At 43.9% G+C, this 20581-nt stretch overlaps 1 protein-coding gene across 5 annotated transcripts in view; it reads right to left on the bottom strand.

Annotated features, from left to right (window-relative positions):
* CNKSR2 (connector enhancer of kinase suppressor of Ras 2) overlaps positions 1–20581 on the bottom strand; it is a 414221-nt gene that overhangs the window by 182209 nt on the left and 211431 nt on the right. For all 5 annotated transcript variants that reach the window (XM_044283965.1, XM_044283964.1, XM_044283963.1 and 2 more), the window contains 2 exons: positions 15910–16121; positions 197–286 (listed from right to left, as the gene is read on the bottom strand). In XM_044283965.1, coding sequence (XP_044139900.1) covers positions 197–286; positions 15910–16121 — 302 coding nt within the window. The remainder of the gene's footprint in view (positions 1–196; positions 287–15909; positions 16122–20581) is intronic.

Consider the following 20581-nt stretch of genomic DNA (forward strand, 5'->3'; position numbering starts at 1 on the left):
CTTTGCTCTTTATAGCTGCATTGTAGAGCAGTTTGCCATTCAAGAATCTATGAAAATTAGATGACAATCCTTATAGGAGATGTAATGGCTTCCATAATGCTCTGATGAACACTGACTAGTTCTTTGCCATGTGTTTCAGGAGTATATGACATTAGAATATTATGTATATTATATCTATTTACAAAATGTGACTTACCTCTCCTACTATCTCTTTTCATCTTGTTAGGATCTTCATACTCTCCAACCCAGTTGTATTCTACAGGCATAGATATTGGCCTCAACTTACCTGTAAGGTAAAAATAAATAAAGTTTTGTTCCAAATTAAAGCGATTGTTTGGTTTTTCAATATTGATAACCTATCTTCAAAATAGATCATCAATATCAATTTGGTGGGGTATGACTTCCAGCACCCCAGCAGTTTGAAGGAGTTGCAGCGATCGTGTGAAAACAGGCCCATATAATCAAGGCAAAGAGCAAATATTCAAAGCAGAAACTCATAAGCAACATAAACGAAACTATGTTGAATGAATATATTGGCCCAAGAAGTGAAATGGTCTTAAAGCGGTTGTCCGCTTTTTACTACTGATGACCTATCCTCTGGATAGCTCATGAATATCAGCTGTTTGAAAAGAAGGCAGCGTTCATATGCTCTACTGTTTACCTACTCGCTGCAGCAATTGCAGTAGTGAGCAGGTGGAGTCCCAAAGCTGTCAAGTTATCAACCTTACATAAACATGTCAATGAAGAGTGCAGTGGTTCCAATGTGGTCTATTCTACGACTTCAAGTATATTATAAAATTTGAAAAATTCATATGTAGTTAATACAAATTTCTTAGCTAGATTTATCAAGATTAATGTTCTTAAATGAATTGGAAGATCTTTATTTAACTTGGGCAAGTGCCCCTGATTGTGATAAACTGCAGCCTGTAGGTATTATTTAGCACATTTAGGGGCATTTGGGAGATTTATTTTTTATCTAACTCAGACAAGCCCTTTAATTAACTTTCATTGTTTTTGCTGAAGAACTCTTTGCCAAATGCTCTTCCCACTGTACAAAAATCTGTGGCTAATATTTTCCACTACTCAAGGCACTGGGCAGGGCTTTGCAGATAGGGATGGGGTCTCCACAACCAAACAGATTTAACATAATTTAACTAGAAAATTGGCAGCTAGGATGGTTGATGTAAGAGTTCAGTTTATGGAGCACAGACAGGCAAAAGATGAACCAAATTTGGCACAACGGACTGCATGAAAAAGCCTCTACTATGTAGATAAACATTTTTTCCTGTATTCGCAGCTATTTGCAAATTGTGACCCGTGTGGCATAAATTCCCAATTTTGGCAGGATAAACCACTAATATTGGTCCATTGGTGGTCAACCCAATGTTGTCTAGGCATCAAATGTGGCCTTTAAAACAGTCACACAATTACCCAGTGCAATGGACAATGAGCTGATTTACTGTAGGAAATATTTTAATATATGTCCATAATATATCCTATTATTTTCTCTTTTAAAAGCAAGAGCGTAGTTTAATCCAACAGTCTTATGGTGCTTTACCCCCTCTTCCCCTTCTACTACTGTGTGCAGATCATCAAGAAAAGGAGGGGCAAATGGAAAGAGTAACAAATGGCTGCAGGATAAGACTACACAGGGCTCGTTTGTAGTCTGTTACCATGGAGACACATATGGTTATGTATATACAAAATGGTCAGATATTTTTAAGTGTTAAGCAAAAGTATTTTGCTGTATTTGTGAGAGGAGAGGCTGATTACACGGCTACTTACTTGCACCTGTGAGGCCAGGCTGGGTGGGTACTAGGCTATTTATAGGCTCCTGCAGGCCTAGGCTGATGACGATTCAGCTGATTTCACTACCTGTGAGTCAGTTCTAGGATACAGCAGCATGGTGTGGAGGCTCCTTATGGCTGGGCGACGGTAGAATGTCTCAGGAGGGCGCTGGTATTCATGGTAGGATCGGAGTTGTTGCACGGGACCCACGCTGCGGTCCACCACATGTAGTGCTCTGGGATGAAGCAGAGTTGGGCGCCAAGGGTTGAACGATGGTTGTATTGTTTGTCCGGCTATTTCAGAGGCCTGGTGGGGCCATTGCATACAGTATTGGGGTAGCATGTGCTTAGAGTGGGCATGGTTGTATGTTTTCTGGTACCTGGTTTACATGCGGGGAGCGTGTCTGCAGTTGGCTCAAGCATGCGTGCTGTGTTTAAGTGATGGTAAATGTGGATCAATGGCGAAAAAAAAAAAAAAAAAAAAAAAAGCAGCTACATTGTGCGGAGGCTCGTTCACACTTTGGCAGCGGCAGAAAGTGCCAGGCGAGTGCTGGTGTTCATGGGCAAATCAGACTTGTTTGGACGAGACACACATTGCGGTATGCGCATATGCTTGGACGAAGCAGAGTTGGGCGCTAATGGTCAAAATGACTGTTGTTAGTATAGTTTGTCTGGCTGTTTAGGGGCTTGTTGGAGGCTATTGCATATTGTTATTGGTGTAGCATGTGCCTAGAATAGGTCTCTCAGCCATTCGCACAGCTTCGTTGAGGTGTCTGCATTTACGTTTTGTCCTATACACCATTCACTACTAGAGCTGCGTTCATGCGTCCGCTGTTGCATTGCATTAATACTCTGTGCACTTTCAGATTGCATTCATACGGCTGCTTCATACCATGTTCTTCATGCTCATACTCAGAGCCGTGCCCATACCATGTTTTAGGCACCACTCACATTCAGAGCTGCGTTCACTCACTTGTTGTTACATTATGTGTTATACTCTGCTTCCACTTAAAGCTGCATTTCTTAAAAAAAAAAAAAATGGTGTTCTTTAGTCCTGGATTGCATTCACTCAGACTGGTCTCCTTTACTTCTGGTTTGCAGTTACTCAGATTGGTCCCCTGCCCCAGTTAACCAAATAGCTCCCTAGCGGACTGTGGGCCAATAGGAGTAAGTTCCTACTATGTTTTCACAGTTGTTCATTCGTTTGTCACGACAAAGGGTCTTCTCTTAGCGAACCGTAATGCCTCTGGCTCTTCATTTTTCTCCCATCTGGTTCAATTTTGCGGTTGGTTTAATGTTTCATCTAGGCACGTGGTTCAGATCATTAATGTATATGCATTTTTTATTAGGTCTGGCTCACGTTTTAATTACTTATCATCACTGTAAGGTCATCCAGGTCAGTCTCTTGGCTTCGGGGGGCTACATGGCTTCGGGGGCCCGATGACCGTGCTTCATGTTGTTCGTTAGGGGTACAATACGGTTGTAGGCTGGTTAGCGTCTGAGGTTTATTGTCGGAGAGGGTCATGGTTATGAGAGTCCACAAGTCATACTGGTGCTGCATAAGTGGTAAAAAAATAATAATAATTCGCCATTAGTCGCTCACACATGGCTTCTCCGTTCAACTTTTACACACAGGGCTCTGCCATTAGTCTCACACGCATGACTCTGCAATTAGAGTCGCACACATGGCTTCTCCGGTTTAGTTACACGTACGGCTCCGCCATTAGTCTGTCACGCATGGCTTCTCTGTTTTAGTGTTACACATACGACTCCGCCATTAGAGTCTCTCACGTATGGCTCCACAATTAGTCTCTCACACATGGCTTCTCTGTTTTAGTGTTACACATACGACTCCGCCATTAGAGTCTCTCACGTATGACCCCGCCATTACAGTCTCTCATGCATGGCTTCTCTGTTTTAGTGTCACACATACAGCTCCGCCATTAGTCTCTCATGCATGGCTTCTCCGTTTAGTTTTACACATAGGACTCTGCCATTAGACTCTCTCACGCATGGCTTCTCCGTTTTAGTGTTACACACACGACTCCGCCATTAGAGTCTCTCACGCATGGCTCTCCGTTTAGTGTTACACATACGACTCCGCCATTAGTCTCTCACGTATAGGCTTCTCTGTTTAGTTTTACATATATGACTCCGCCATTAGTCGCTCACGCGTGGCTCCGCTGTTAGTCTTTTACGCATGGCTTCTCCGTTTTAGTGTTACACATACGACTCCGCCATTAGTCTCTCGCGCATGGCTTCTCTAGTTTTAGTGTTACACATATGGCTCCGCTATTAGTCTCACGCATGGCTCCGCTATTAGTCTCACGCATGGCTCCGCTATTAGTCTCACGCATGGCTCCGCTATTAGTCTCACGCATGGCTCCGCTATTAGTCTCACGCATGGCTCCGCTATTAGTCTCACGCATGGCTCCGCTATTAGTCTCACGCATGGCTCCGCTATTAGTCTCACGCATGGCTCCGCTATTAGTCTCACGCATGGCTCCGCTATTAGTCTCACGCATGGCTCCGCTATTAGTCTCACGCATGGCTCCGCTATTAGTCTCACGCATGGCTCCGCTATTAGTCTCACGCATGGCTCCGCTATTAGTCTCACGCATGGCTTCTCCGTTTTAGTTACACATGACTCTGCCATCCGTCTCTCACGCATAGCTCAGCCATTAGAGTCTCTCACGCATTGCTTCTCCGTTTAGTTTACACATATGACTCCACTATTAGAGTCTCGCGCATGGCTTTTCCATTTCAGTTTACACGTATGACTCAGCCATTAGAGTCCCTCACGCATCGCTCCACCTTTAGTCTCCCACGCATGGCTTCTCAGTTAAATTTTACAGACATAAACTCCGCCATTCGAGGCCGGCTGCGTGGTCCCACCACAAGTAGGTTCCATGTCTTTTCTGCCCTCAGACCCGCTCGCATGGCTCGGTCATATTTGGCTCGCAATACAATTTTCTTGTGGTGTCTCGCGCCATTAGAGCCTCTCTCACATTGTCGTTTTCTCTGACTTTTATTTTCTAGGTTGTTGGGTTTTTTAAGCAGTCATCTCAAGCCTGCCTTTGCGGACATCACCTTCTCCCAAGGCAGGCTTACTTCATCTACAAACTCGGGCTGAGGGTTTGGTGTCCGGCCTGGGTATCGGTCTGCCTTCCAGTAGGAGGTACAGTAATAAGGCGCAATTGACAAAGTCTGTCACGTCTACAGACACGACAGATCCTATCACAACTACAGGAGCAGCATACATGGGTATCACAACTGCATTCCCAATTTATACTCTGTTCACCACTAGAGCTGCGTTCATGCGTTGCTGTTGCATCACATTGATACCCTGTCATCTCAGATTGCATTCACAGCTGCGTTATACCGTGCGCGTTATACCGTGCTCTTCATGCTCACAGCTGGGCCCATACCATGTTTTAGGCACTACTCACATCCACAGCTGCGTTCACCCACCTGTTCATACATCACTTCGGCTTCCACTTAAGGCTGCATTTTCCTTTCATTGCTACATCATGTTTACTCAGTATTTTTCTGGGGGAGTCAGTGCACCGCTCTGATACCGTTCCCCTGATGAACATAGCAGCTTTCTTTCAGGTTTACGTTTCTTCCCTCACTGGCGCCTGGCCCCGCCATTAGGGTCTCTCGCGCCTGGCCCCGCCATTAGGGTCTCTCGCGCCAGGCGGTTACGAAGTCCTGTCACGACTACAGGCGGTTACGAAGTCCTGTCACGACTACAGGCGGTTACGAAGTCCTGTCACGACTACAGGCGGTTACGAAGTCCTGTCACGACTACAGGCGGTTACGAAGTCCTGTCACGACTACAGGCGGTTACGAAGTCCTGTCACGACTACAGGCGGTTACGAAGTCCTGTCACGACTACAGGCGGTTACGAAGTCCTGTCACGACTACAGGCGGTTACGAAGTCCTGTCACGACTACAGGCGGTTACGAAGTCCTGTCACGTCTACAGGCGGTTACGAAGTCCTGTCACGTCTACAGGCGGTTACGAAGTCCTGTCACGTCTACAGGCGGTTACGAAGTCCTGTCACGGTTACGAAGTCCTGTCACGACTACAGGCGGTTACGAAGTCCTGTCACGACTACAGGCGGTTACGAAGTCCTGTCACGACTACAGGCGGTTACGAAGTCCTGTCACGACTACAGGCGGTTACGAAGTCCGGTCACGACTACAGGCGGTTACGAAGTCCGGTCACGACTACAGGCGGTTACGAAGTCCGGTCACGACTACAGGCGGTTACGAAGTCCGGTCACGACTACAGGCGGTTACGAAGTCCCGATCCATTATCAGAGTTAAGCGGCATATGCCATCTTCTAACTTTTGGGTCCTTTATAAATAATAAGAAATAATTTAAGCAGTGGCCTGGGGAAGAAGTATAGGTGAAGTATTTGCTACCACCAATAGTTGGTGTCCGAGCAGGGCCCTTAGCGAATGGTTGGACTTCATTAAGTCTTCCATCACATTCACCATTGTTATTTCAGTCTGCAGCTCCCGGGTTCAGACCTTCTCGCAATATGTTCATATGATCGTCAACATAGGGGTAAATCGTTTTGACTACCGACCGCTCTTTCAAAACATCAACTTTAGCTACCTCCAAAAACAACGGCACGTGACAAAGAGGTAAGGTATATAGAAGTCGCTGATATGTACGGTATATTCCGCACCTTCATCGGGTAGAGTCTTCTGCGTTCAAAGCGGGTGTCTTAATGGTATGTATATGTTTACTCTAAATAAGGTCTATGCTTTTTGGCCCCTTTAGGCTGCCCTATCGCAGCAGTTATGGCACAATTCTACTGCTTGTTGCAAGATAGGGTTAGATAGGTTAGGGACACCTTTCTGATAGCCGATCCGAACACAAGTGTTAAGCAAAAGTATTTTGCTGTATTTGTGAGAGGAGAGGCTGATTACACGGCTACTTACTTGCACCTGTGAGGCCAGGCTGGGTGGGTACTAGGCTATTTATAGGCTCCTGCAGGCCTAGGCTGATGACGATTCAGCTGATTTCACCCACCCACCCACACCATCTTACAGTCACTTCATATAGGGGTGGCCCCCTTTAGGCTGCCCTATCGCAGCAGTTATGGCACAATTCTACTGCTTGTTGCAAGATAGGGTTAGATAGGTTAGGGACACCTTTCTGATAGCCGATCCGAACACAAATTTTTAAATTAAGACAATTTTCAAAGTGGCTTCATTTTTTAATTTAGAGTCATTAAAACAATAAGATACTGCAGTTGTAATAGTGCACACGACAGAAGAGAATTTGGCTTTATAACAGTGGGGCTTCTATCTACATTTCAAATACATATTTCTGAGTAAATACAGGTCATGTAAATAATCTCAGTAAACTATAGCCTTAAACAAAACTGGCATTAAAATGCATGATTTACTACAACTAAGCAACTGTCTGCATAATTTCAATCTGCAAAATTGTTTTCCAAAGAGAATACTGTATGTGAACGATGCCCACAGCAAAGACAAAGGTGTTCATTTCCATCCATGCTACATTAGAGTTTCAAAACAAGAACCCAAGCAGACAAAATAGTCACTTGTAATAATGAAAGCCTGTGTGCTCTTTTGGAAAACGTCATGTAAGGGAAAAATACCATCTGTGAAAACCAACAGCGGTGACTGGAAGGAGACATTATGCTAAATGTTACTAGGAAGGAGGTTAAAACATCTTTGCATGTTTTTCTACATATATTTTATTGGACTGCTCATTGGAACGTAGGCCAGTTTTTGTAAGAGATATCAACAAAAGGAACAGCTTTATAATAAATGATTTGTCGAGTCGATTCTGTGTTGATAAAAACTTAAGAAAACCCCAAAACACTTCAGCACAAATGGAGAAGGGTACTTGTGCATCAATCGAGACACAAGGATCCATACTTGTACAGCTGGACAAGTGAATTCTTGCAGACCAAAGAACTCTAAGGTGGCTTCCAATATTCTTAATTATATTCTATATTTTATAGTAGGGGTACTGCATTTTTACTGTACCTCATCTGCTGCATAACCTGGAGAGATTCCTGTCCACCACTGATTGATATAAAATGCCCTATCCCTTTACAAAAAATGATGTCGCACAGCTGAAGGGTCACAGAACACATTGAAGCTGCTGAAGAACCTCTTTTTGGAAAGAGAGGGAGCACTACATGTTTTTACACAAAAAAATTTTTTCCAGCAAAAGCCAACTGCAAAAGACTGCTTTCTGCAGGAAAAGATAAGTGTCCTGGTGAAATCTGTAGAAAATTTACTTCTATTGTTTGAAAGCATTAATTAGGACAGAGGCAGCATTGTTTGGTGCAGGAAACATTTTTGGTGGCCATTTTGAAATCCACCATATTGAATTCAGCTCATGTTTTTCTAATGGGAAGGTGATGACATGATATATCAGTCTTGACTAGACCAGGCTCAGAAACACACTGGAAGTGTCAGTTTTGACCTCTCTTTACCTGATTAGGAGTTAAGTGAGGTAAAATATTCCTAAAGTGCTTTATATGACGTGTTTAATATGCCTATAAATCTGCAGGATGCATATGGTTAAACACTTAATCCAGTGTTCGTGAACACACTGAAGAACCACAGGTGATAATTTTTCACAACCCTGTAGGATTCACCATTGCAGGGGAGCCACATTGCATACTTTTACACATACGGTAAAAACGGGACTTTAAATCACACCAAAGATAAAAGTCCGGCGAACTTAGGGGCAATTCTATGTGGATAGCTACAGCAAAGAGGTGTGCCATCCTGTTAAAAGCGTCCCTGGGTTAGGTCCACTTAATTGGACTTAGAGGTCCGACAGAATGGACCTCCAAGGTTGCAGGACTTCACGCCTTTGGACTTTTATCTCTGGGGTCATTTAAAGTCCCTTTTGTATGTGGAAAAAAATGCAATATGCCTAACCTGAAATGGTAAATCCTACTGTGCTGTGAAGAAGTATCACCCTGTGGTCCTTCAGCATATTCACAAAGACTGGATTAAACATTCGACACATGGAACACATCATGTAAAGTGCTTTAGGAAACTTTTACCTCGGTCCTATACAGGTAAAAATAGGTCAGATTGACACCAACGTGCTTATGAGTAAATTGTAGCCAAGACTGATATATTACATATTCCCTTCCACAATGGAGAAAACTGAGCTGAATTCAATATGGCAGATTTTAAAATGGCAGCCAAAAACATTTCCTCCACCAAATAGTCTCCCTCCCAATTAAGACTTTCATTCATTGGAAGCCAATTTTCAACATATTACTCCAATGAAAGGGTGTGTCCAGACTTTTGCCTCTCTCTGTATAAAATAATACTTATAATACAATAAGGTTAAGGCCACATGGTAAGGTTTCTGCATGCAGTTTTGGAAGCCACAATCAGGGTTGGGTCATAAAAGGAGAGAACGTATACAGGACAGATACAACTTCCAAAACTGCATGCAGAAACCTGACCCAAGTCGCTGTACCCTTAGGCCTCTTTCACACGAACGATACAGATTGTGTCAGGATGCGTTCAGGGTGCATTCAGTGAAACTCAAACCATTTCCAAGCAAGTTCAGTCAGTTTCGTCTGCGATTGCGTTCAGTTGTTCAGTTTTTTCCTTGTCGGGTGCAATGCGTTTTGATACCTATTTCACGCTCGCGATAAAAAACTGAAGGTTTACAAACAACATCTCTTAGCAACCATCAGTGAAAAACGCATTGCACCCGCACTTGCTTCCAGATGCAATGTGTTTTTCACTAAAGCCCCATTCATTTCTATGGGGCCAGGGCTGCGTGAAAAACGCTGAATGTAGAACATGCTGTGTTTTTTACGCAATGCAGAACTGATGCATGAAAAACGAGCAGAAAACTCGTTTGCAAGGGGCCTTATTTATGAAAAGAGAATGTATGAGAGTGTCACAATCACTGGAGAATGCAAATATTGACATTAAACAGTGATGTATGGCTCGTCCTGCTAATCAAGCCTTGATGGAGTCATTAATTGATGGAGTGGATATTGATGGTGCTAATACACATTTGCTGCCAAGTTGTAGTAAGCAGGTTACCACTAATGGCCAGGCTGCACCTGTACTTGCCGTGGTTTCAAAATGCAAGCACAGTCGCAGTTGGCAATTAGCGTAAACCGGAAGAAGTTACCGCAGCCTGGCTGCATTTGTAATAACACCCTTTGGCAAGACTGAATTTCACATTAACTAATTGATAGGTGACCATGAAGCTTGTGATGTACATCATTCTGTTTTTGTATGTTTATACCGAGAAAAGGTGCAAAGGCTAGAAGTGACAACAGCTCCGAGCAAAATTTTGCAGCACCTATAAGAGTTGTCACATAAATACAGCAGGGCTAATGATTTGCACTCTTCTAGACATTCCTCTGTAGGTGACGTAGCAGATGATATGTACATCGCTTGATATTATACAGTGGTTATTCAAGTACTGTAACTGTAGAGAAACTGATTACGTGTATATTTATTCAGATCTTTGTACGAAGCTTCTGTAAATGGTTAGGCTTTCTTCCTGAGGACACAGTAAGGGTCTATCAATTGTCAAAGAATTATTCAAAAGGAGCATCAACGTCCTTTATAAACATGCTATTAGAAATGCAATAGCCCGTCCCGTCGATAGATCCACATACAGCTTTTAGTAAACTCCAAAGAGACATCCATGTCAGCATTTTCCTCAATGGCTGCTTTTATTAAACAGATACAAAATTGTACAAATGGTGCGACGTTTCGGCCATGTCATTGCATTTTATACATTTTTGGATCTATTTAATAAAAGAAGCCATTGAGGCAGATGCTGACGTCTGAGGTCTTTGTTACAGAGAGGTTCAAGTCCCTGCTCATTAAAGTCTTCTCACCCAGTAATTCCAAAAATAACAGTACAAGGTATTTTGAAACAAAAAGCAATACAAAAAAATAAATAAAATGCAACAAAACAGTCGAGCTGCAAAAATAAAAAATCATGATTATATTTCTAAATATGCGTTTGTACAAATGCGCATACCCAACAGCTGCCCTGTGTAAATGTGTCACCGATAACCTGATGAATAAGCAAATGCTTAATCATCTGCTGACTGCTAGTGATGGACGAACATCCGCAGGGACAATTCGGCGTTTGCGATCAAATGTTCGCGAACTGTGCAATCGCGGCAAGCCCCATTTACTTTAATGGCAGGCAAACCTGAAAAACCTTCAGGTCATGATTGCAGCCAGCAAACACTTACTAGAAGTATACAAATAGTTCCACAACATGGACATTGATATACCAGAGGGGGGTTGTTGGTAAACATTCCCACAAAAAATATGTATTTTAAATCAGGGGCCATTTTTATGCGTCTCAAAGGGAAACTCTGGAGCCTAGAAAAATGTTATTTTAGGCCACGGGAGTACGGGCCCCAAAAATTAGGCATTCACCTGGCAGAAAAGAACTTGTGATGATGTGGCTGGAGGTACATTAGGCGTTTACTGGATAAAAATGTTACTGTAGGCCACTGGAGTAGAGGCCCCAAAAATTTGGCATTTACCTTACAAAAGAACTTGCGATTCTGTGGCTGGAGGTACATTAGGCGATCACAATTAAAATTTTACTGTAGGCTACTGGAGCACACGCACCAAAAATTTGGCATTCACCAGACAGAAAAGAACTTTGGCTGATGTGGCTGGAGATACATTAGGTGTTCACTGGATACAAATGTTACTGTTACAAGGATCCCCAAAAAGTTTAAAGTCCCCCTCAAAGCCTGCTCTTCTTGCTCCTCCTCGCCCCAGCCACCATCCTCCTCTTACTCCTCTTCAGACTCCTGCTGACTTGTATCAAATGGAGTACCCCCCTCCCCCTGGGAATTCATTCAGCATTGCAACTTACTCATCTTCCTGCTCCTCGATGGCTTGATCAATGACACGATGCAATGCACGCTCCAGAAAGAAGGCGTAAGGTACGATGTCACTGATGGCTCCCTGGCTGCGACTGACCAGTTTGGTGATCTCATCAAATGGCCGCAGAAGTCTGCATGCGTTGCGCATGAGCAGCCACTGGCGCGGTGAAAAGAAATCAAGCTTCCCAAAACCTGTCCTGCTACAGAGTTCGTACAGGAAGTCGTTAACGGCACGTTGCTGCTGGAGCAGCCTATCAAGCATATACAAGGTGGAGGTCCAGCGCGTCGGGCTGTCACAAACCAGACATTTGACGGACAGGTGGTGTCGCCGCTGAACGTCAGCAAGGCGAGCCATGGCCCTGTAAGATCTTCTAAAATGGCCAGAGATTTTCGTGGCCTGCCGCAAGACGTACTGTGGACCCCGGGATAATTGGCAACGAACCGCTGCACAACTGAGTTCAGAACGTGTGCAATGCACGGCATTGGCACAGATTGGCACAGTTGTCGCACACCACTTTACCAACTGTCAAATTGAGCGGTGTTAGCCACTGATCGGCCTGTGACTGCAGAGCTGAAAGCAGTGCAGGACCGGTGTGGCTCTTGGCTTCCAGGTACAACATCCGCAGCACAGCATGACAAAGTCTCACCTGGGACGTCGATTAGGTTCTGGGGGGGGGGGGGGTGCAGCGGAAGAGGTGGTAGCAGTGGAGAAGGAGGAGTCAGCTGAGGAGGAGATGGAGGATGGAGAAGAAAAAGAGGAAGGCCTGCATGCAATCCATGGCGGTAACACCAAATCCACACAGGTGCCACAGGTTGCATGCTTGACGCTTGTCAGAAGGTTCACCCAGTGGGCAGTAAAAGTTATGTACCTTCCCTGCCCGTGTTTGCTAGACTACGTGTCTGTGGTCAGATGTATCTTGACACCGACACTGTGTGCCAGAGATATATTCTCTTGCCGCTGAAAGTGGCTATATAGCTCCGGAATGCCCTTCTGGGAGAAATATTTATTTCTGGGGACCTTCCATTGTGGTGTGCCAATGGCCACAAATTTTCTAAAGGCCTCCAAGTCCACCAGTTTATATGGCAGTAGTTGGCGGGCTAGCAGTTCAGACAAGCCAGTGGTCTGCCATTGGGCAAGAGGTTTACCCAGCATCATCATCTTTTTACGTTTGAACATTTGGGCCATGGAAGCCTACCTTATGCCAGATGAATGCGACAATAGCATGGCAGTTGTCCCTAGGTGAGTGTTGGGCTTACCGCGACTTATGCGTTGACAGCACAGGCTGCAGATGACAACACTACTGTCAGCAGCTGACACGTTAAAAAAAGCCCACACTGCGGGGCCATGTGCCAGCGTCCTGGAAGTGCCAGTGAAGTGACCGTGCATGGTGGACGGCTGGCTCCAGATGAATTTGCAGTCAGATTTTTGCCTCCTGTGCCCTGCAAGCGGTGCCTGCTTCTCTTCCTTCTCCTCCCTCTCTGCTGCTCCATCTCTCCCTCTGAACTCCCTTCCTCTTCCTCTCTTGTGGGCACCCACATGACGCCCATCAACATATCATCAATCATCCGCAACTTCACCACCACTGACATTTGAGATCTCGGAGTAGGCAGCAACAGCGGGGACCTCTCTCCTTGGGCTGATCTGAGTACTGTCGTCAGACCGCTGGGTGGCGGCCGTTGCTACCTCCTCTTCCTCATCCGATGTCAAGAATGGCTGAGCATCGGTAAGTTCTGGGAATGGATGGGAAAATATAATTCCTCTGACTCATGTGGAGGGGCTATGGTGGTGGATTTGGGGGTGCACACAGCTAAGAGTGAGGAGGGTGCAGATACAGAGGATGAGGAGGGTGCAGAAGCGGAAGGATGAGTGAGCCTCTCAACCAACTCTGGTGCGTCCTTTGAAGTAATCGCACACACCTTCTTCAACTTCCCACTTAGGTTCTGGCCTGGTGCACCTGCCCGACCCCTACCACCCCTGCGGAACGACCTGCCTCTTCGTCTCCCTGTAATTTTCAAAGCGCAGTATTTGTGGAAGCAGGTATTTTGCAGGCTTCAATCAATATTTGGTGTAAGCAGGTATATCTAACCCCTTAATCAGTCTTTTGTGGAAGCAGGTATAACACACCCCTCAATCATTTTTTTTTTGGGGGGTCTACAGGTATATCACACCCGTTACAATTAGTTGTTTCCGATACCGTTTGAACCTCTATATAGCTGCGGTATCGCAGCAGAACCATACACAACTGCTCCACAGTTCAAATGCACTATATAGAAAGCATATTATAGGTATATCACACCTCATATCTCAATACGTTTTTTGGGGGGCAACTGGTATATCACACCTGTTGCAATTAGTTGTTCCAATAGCGTTTGTCCCTCTATATAGCTGCGGTATCGCAGCAGAACCGCACACAACTGCTGCACAGTACAAATGCACTATAATATACTTTCTATGTTATAAAGTATATTATAAGTATATCACACCCCTCTGTATATCACACCTATTGATAGCACACCTATACCAGTCCTTAAAATGACTTTTATGGCCCTATTAGCTAGCGTTTGGTGTCACTAACAGTCTGTCCCTGATCCACAAAGCAACCACTCCCTACACTGACAAAATACAGAGTGTAAAATGGCAGCCAGATTGGGTTCAGCTATAGGGTGGGGGTGTGTCTATGTGTTGAAACGTTAGTTGTCCTTTCCCACCTGATGGATGTGTCAGGGGTCAAAGTTCAGCGCAATGCAAAAGAATATGGTGCGCGCGAACATCGCCACATGTTCGCATGTTCGGCGGATCGCGAACGCTCAAAGTTTGCAGCGAACAGACCACCGGGCGAACTGCAAGGCCATCACTAGTGACTGCATAAGAGATGAGTGAATTGATGCTTACAAACTGATTTGTCTCAGTAGCAGAGCTTCTTCATCTGTGAGGGGCGGTCCCTGCAGATGAAGAAGCGCCCACCCGCCGAAAGATTGACAGGGCCGGACAATTTGTTTATTGGAAGCTAATTGGAGCAGCGGCGCAGGCAGGAGATTTTCAGGGCTGGGATAAATGTCAGGCCCTATCAATCTTGTGGCAGATGGGCACTTCTTCACCTGCAGGGACAGTTCCCCCCACCACCACATAGGTGAAGAAGCCCTTCTGATAAGATTAATTGATTAATTAGAATCAATTAGCTGATCTTTAGATTTCATCCTTTATGCGTCACATAAAATCTTTGTTTACTGGGAGCAATTTGTACTGTGTACACAGGAAAGCAATTAATCTGTATGGGAATGAATGATCACAGCAGTGATTGTTTGTCCCCACACAGAGGAGATGACTTTTGCATGTAAATGCAGCTTTCCTCTCTGCTCAAGATCATGCAGTTATCCGGAATGTTTGGTTTGTTTCTGTTAGGATAGATCATCAATATCAGATTGGGTCGATCAACTATACAATGCATGAGCAGGAGGCAGACAGCCCTGTACACTGTGCAGATGCGGTGCCAGGTACTGCAGCTTATCACAGTGGGAGCCGAGCTGCAGTACACTGGTGCTGGATACTGCACAGTGTACCGAGCCTTCTGCTTCCGCTGCTGCTGCCTGAAACAACAGATCATGAGGGTGCCAGTCCTAAGAAAAGATCAGCAATATCTGTAGCCACAACCCCTTCATGGGGCATCTGTCGGCAGACTATAAATGTATCCATTCTTGTTTGGTCTCTAGATGCACTTTCTGCATAACAATGGTGCTTTAAATGCACTCTTTCAAAGGATTTTTCAATGGCTTTTGTTGTCTTTTATAAAGAGATAATGCACTACACAGGCTCACAGAGACCAATTAAGAATGAATGCACCTGTATGAAACTGGCTGACCTGTTGTATGTGTGCTTGGCAGCTGAAGGCACCTGTGTTGGTCCCGTGTTCATATGTGCCTGAAGTGCTGAGAAAAATGATGTTTTAATATATGCAAATGAACGGGGGCTAGGTGACTGGGTCAAATCGTTTTCTTCATTACAATTTTACATTTACAAAGCTGGTTCACTATACAAACTATGCTTACTGCGCATGTTAACATCTGCTTTACAGTATACGTTTTCAGAGGCAGGGTCTTCTTTTCTCCTACTATGAGGGTTGACAAGCAGGTCTCCTGCTTCCCCTGGATTGTAATTTGCCAATATATAAAGGTCACCATTATTAACCAGGCCCATCGATCAGTAGCACTTACCATATGTTGGGGTGCTTTCTCTGCGACTCTGCATGCTGGCTCTTCCCTTGTCATACTCGTAGCAATAAAGGACAGCATCTTCCTCTACAGTGTTGAACCGCTTTCTATACTCTTGGTCCAGAAAGGAGTTTGGAGACTCCGACCCCTTCGATACTGGTTTTCCAAGTATATGACGGCTCACATCTTCACATGGCAAATTGCCTTTTTCATCTCTTTAAAAAATAATTAAATATTTATAGTGAACATTTTAGTGAATGTATAATTTATGAATTCCTTTTTTATTTAATTTTTTAGAGTAAATGCAAATTTGCTATATTTTTCCTCTGTTTACCATGTGTTAACATATTAACTTTATATTAGTAGGCAGGACTAACAGTGATACCAAATAAATGTAATTTTTTTTAAATAGAATTTTTGCACAATAAAAACAAGTTTTAAGGACATTTTTGAGGGTGCCACATTCCAAGAGCCATATTGTTTTTATTTTATCCACCTATTTTATGAGCCTTGACCTAATATTTGTTTCACGGATTCGTATGTACTCTGGCTGTACCTTGGCCTGTTTCCTTATTGCAAGTATTGACTGCTTTGCACCAGTGTCTGACCCCCTGTGGTTCAACAGCCAACCACAAGGACTAATACATGAGGTAGAAGCCTGGTAGCTCTACGGCAGCGAAGACCAGATCCCTGTATAGGGTTTTAAAGTTGAAAACCAGGTGACCACCAGGATAGCACACTTACCCTAAGTTCACACCTGAGCGTTTTACAGCGCGTTCCTACGCGCTGTAAAACGCTCAACAAGGAGAAACCAATGCTTCCCTATGGGAATGGTTCCCACCTGGGCGTTTTACAGCGCGTACGATCACACTGTAAAACGCCCGACGCTCAAACAAGTTCTTGAGCTTTTTTGGGGGCGTTTGTTGCGTGTTCCCGTACATAGATATTCGGGAACGCGCGACAATGTGTGCACGCCTGTCTCTGTATGCGCGATTGTAAACGCCAATACAATCGCGCATACAGAGCGCTCGTTTCAGAACGCTCAGGTCTGAACCCAGGGTTAGATCTAGCACAAAGTCAAACCGATTAGGTGGCGCATTGGTTCCACACCCACTGCATCTAAAAGGCCCACCTACAGTGTACTTAATTTCTTAAGTGGGCATTTACATAACTTTTCCCAGAATGAAGATAGATCAGTAAGTGAAAGGTATTACATTCAGCTGAGCTAGCCCTACAACGTACTATGTTTGGTTTAACACTGAATTTCCTGCTGACAAATTACTTTTAATAGAAGAAAACTTTATTTAACAAAACAGGTATGCATTTAGTTCCATTTTTTTTAAATACAAATGTTTTTCCAAATACAATAATCAAAAATATGTGTTAAATGGTTTGTCTCACTTCAGTACGTGGCATTTATTATGTAGAGAAAGTTAATACAAGGCACTTACTAATGTATTGTGATTGTCTATATTTCTTCCTTTGCTGGCTTCATTAATTTTTCCATCACATAATACATTGCTCCTATCCAGGGGTTACGACCACCCTGCAATCCAGCAGCAGTGGCCGTGCTTGCACACAATAGGAAAAAGCGCTCAACCAACTACTGGTCAAGGCAGGTCATCGTTATAGTCAGTGACTGGCTGTGCGGTCACATGTTCTCTGTGTCAAGAGGAACCAGGGTACAACTAATTTAGTAAACAGAAAATTACATCACTTAAAGGGATATATTTTTTTTTTATGGGCTATAGCAACTATTAGTTCATGAAGGTCCTACCGCTGCCAACCCAACTAACCACGGTAACTGGGACCCAGTAACTCATGGGGCCTCCCAAACTGAACAGAGCAGCAGGTTGAGTATGCACACTGCTGCTTTACTTATCATATATATATATATATATATATATATATATATATATACATACACACAGTACATACCAAAAGTTTGGACACACCTTCTCATTCAAAGAGTTTTATTTATTTTCATGACTATGAAAATTGTAGATTCACACTGAAGGCATCAAAACTATGAATTAACACATGTGGAATTATATACATAACAAAAAAGTGTGAAACAACTGAAAATATGTCATATTCTAGGTTCTTCAAAGTAGCCACCTTTTGCTTTGATTACTGCTTTGCACACTCTTGGCATTCTCTTGATGAGCTTCAAGAGGTAGTCACCTGAAATGGTTTTCACTTCACAGGTGTGTCCTGTCAGGTTTAATAAGTGGGATTTCTTGCCTTATAAATGGGGTTGGGACCATCAGTTGCGTTGTGGAGAAGTCAGGTGGATACACAGCTAATACTGAATAGACTGTAAGAATGTGTATTATGGCAAGAAAAACGCAGGTAAGTAAAGAAAAATGAGCGGCCATCATTACTTTAAGAAATCAAGGTCAGTCAGTCTGAAAAATTGGGAAAACTTTGATAGTTTCCCCAAGTGCAGTCACAAAACCATCAAGCGCTACAAAGAAACTGGCTCACATGCGGACCGCCCCAGGAAAGGAAGACCAAGAGTCACCTCTGCTGCGGAGGATAAGTTCATCCGAGTCACCAGCCTCAGAAATCGCAGGTTAACAGCAGCTCAGATTAGAGACCAGGTCAATGCCACACAGAGTTCTAGCAGCAGACACATCTCTAGAACAACTGTTAAGAGGAGACTGTGTGAATCAGGCCTTCATGGTAGAATATCTGCTAGGAAACTACTGCTAAGGACAGGCAACAAGCAGAAGAGACTTGTTTGGGCTAAAGAACACAAGGAATGGACATTAGACCAGTGGAAATCTGTGCTTTGGTCTGATGAGTCCAAATTTGAGATCTTTGGTTCCAACCACCGTGTCTTTGTGCGATACAGAAAAGGTGAACGGATGGACTCTACATGCCTGGTTCCCACCGTGAAGCATGGAGGAGGAGGTGTGGTGGTGCTTTGCCGGTGACACTGTTGGGGATTTATTCAAAATTGAAGGCATACTGACCAGCATGGCTACCACAGCATCTTGCAGCGGCATGCTATTCCATCTGGTTTGCGTTTAGTTGGACCATCATTTATTTTTCAACAGGACAATGACCCCAAACACACCTCCAGGCTGTGTAAGGGCTATTTGACCATGAAGGAGAGTGATGGGGTGCTGCGCCAGATGACCTGGCATCCACAGTCACTGGACCTGAACCCAATCGAGATGGTTTGGGGTGAGCTGGACCGCAGAGTGAAGGGAAAAGGGCCAACAAGTGCTAAGCATCTCTGGGAACTCCTTCAAGACTGTTGGAAGACCATTTCAGGTGACTACCTCTTGAAGCTCATCAAGAGTGTGCAAAGCAGTAATCAAAGCAAAAGGTGGCTACTTTGAAGAACCTAGAATATGACATATTTTCAGTTGTTTCACACTTTTTTGCTATGTATATAATTCCACATGTGTTAATTCATAGTTTTGATGCCTTCAGTGTGAATCTACAATTTTCATAGTCATGCAAATAAAGAAAACTCTTTGAATGAGAAGGTGTGTCTGTACTGTACTGTGGTCTGTACTGTATATATATATATATATATATATATATATATATATATACACACACACACACACACACACACACACACACACACACACATACATACATACATACATATACACAGTTGCAAGAAAAAGTATGTGAACCCTTTGGAATGATATGGATTTCTGCACAAATTGGTCATAAAATGTGATCTGATCTTTATCTAAGTCACAACAATAGACAATCACAGTCTGCTTAAACTAAAAACACACAAAGAATTTAATGTTACCATGTTTTTATTGAACACACCATGTAAACATTCACAGTGCAGGTGGAAAAAGTATGTGAACCTTTGGATTTAATAACTGGTTGAACCTCCTTTGGCAGCAATGACTTCAACCAAATGTTTCCTGTAGTTGCAGATCAGACGTGCACAACGGTCAGGAGTAATTCTCGACCATTCCTCTTTACAGAACTGTTTCAGTTCAGCAATATTCTTGGGATGTCTGGTGTGAATCGCTTTCTTGAGGTCATGCCACAGCATCTCAATCGGGTTGAGGTCAGGACTCTGACTGGGCCACTCCAGAAGGCGTATTTACTTCTGTTAAAGCCATTCTGTTCCTGATTTACTTCTATGCTTTGGGTCGTTGTCCTGTTGCAACATCCATCTTCTGTTAAGCGTCAGCTGGTGGACAGATGGCCTTAAGTTCTCCTGCTAAATGTCTTGATAAACTTGGGAATTCATTTTTCCTTCAATGATAGCAATCCGTCCAGGCCCTGACGCAGCAAAGCAGCCCAGCCCCAAACCATGATGCCCCCACCACCACACTTCACAGTTGGGATGAGGTTTTGACGTTGGTGTGCTGTGCCTCTTTTTCTCCACACTTAGTGTTGTGTGTTTCTTCCAAACAACTCAACTTTGGTTTCATCTGTCCACAGAATATCTTGCCAGTACTGCTGTGGAACATCCAGGTGCTCTTGTGCAAACTGTAAACGTGCAGCAATGTTGTTTTTTTTACAGTAGTGGCTTTCTCTGTGGTATCCTCCCATGAAATCCATTCTTGTTTAGTGTTTTACGTATCATAGATTCGCTAACAGCGATGTTAGCATATGCCAGAGACTTTTGTAAGTTTTTAGCTGACACTCTAGGATTTTTTAGCTGACACTCGAGTAGCAGCAGTGC

Source organism: Bufo gargarizans, chromosome 3 (assembly GCF_014858855.1).
Source record: "Bufo gargarizans isolate SCDJY-AF-19 chromosome 3, ASM1485885v1, whole genome shotgun sequence".
NCBI lineage: Eukaryota > Metazoa > Chordata > Amphibia > Anura > Bufonidae > Bufo > Bufo gargarizans.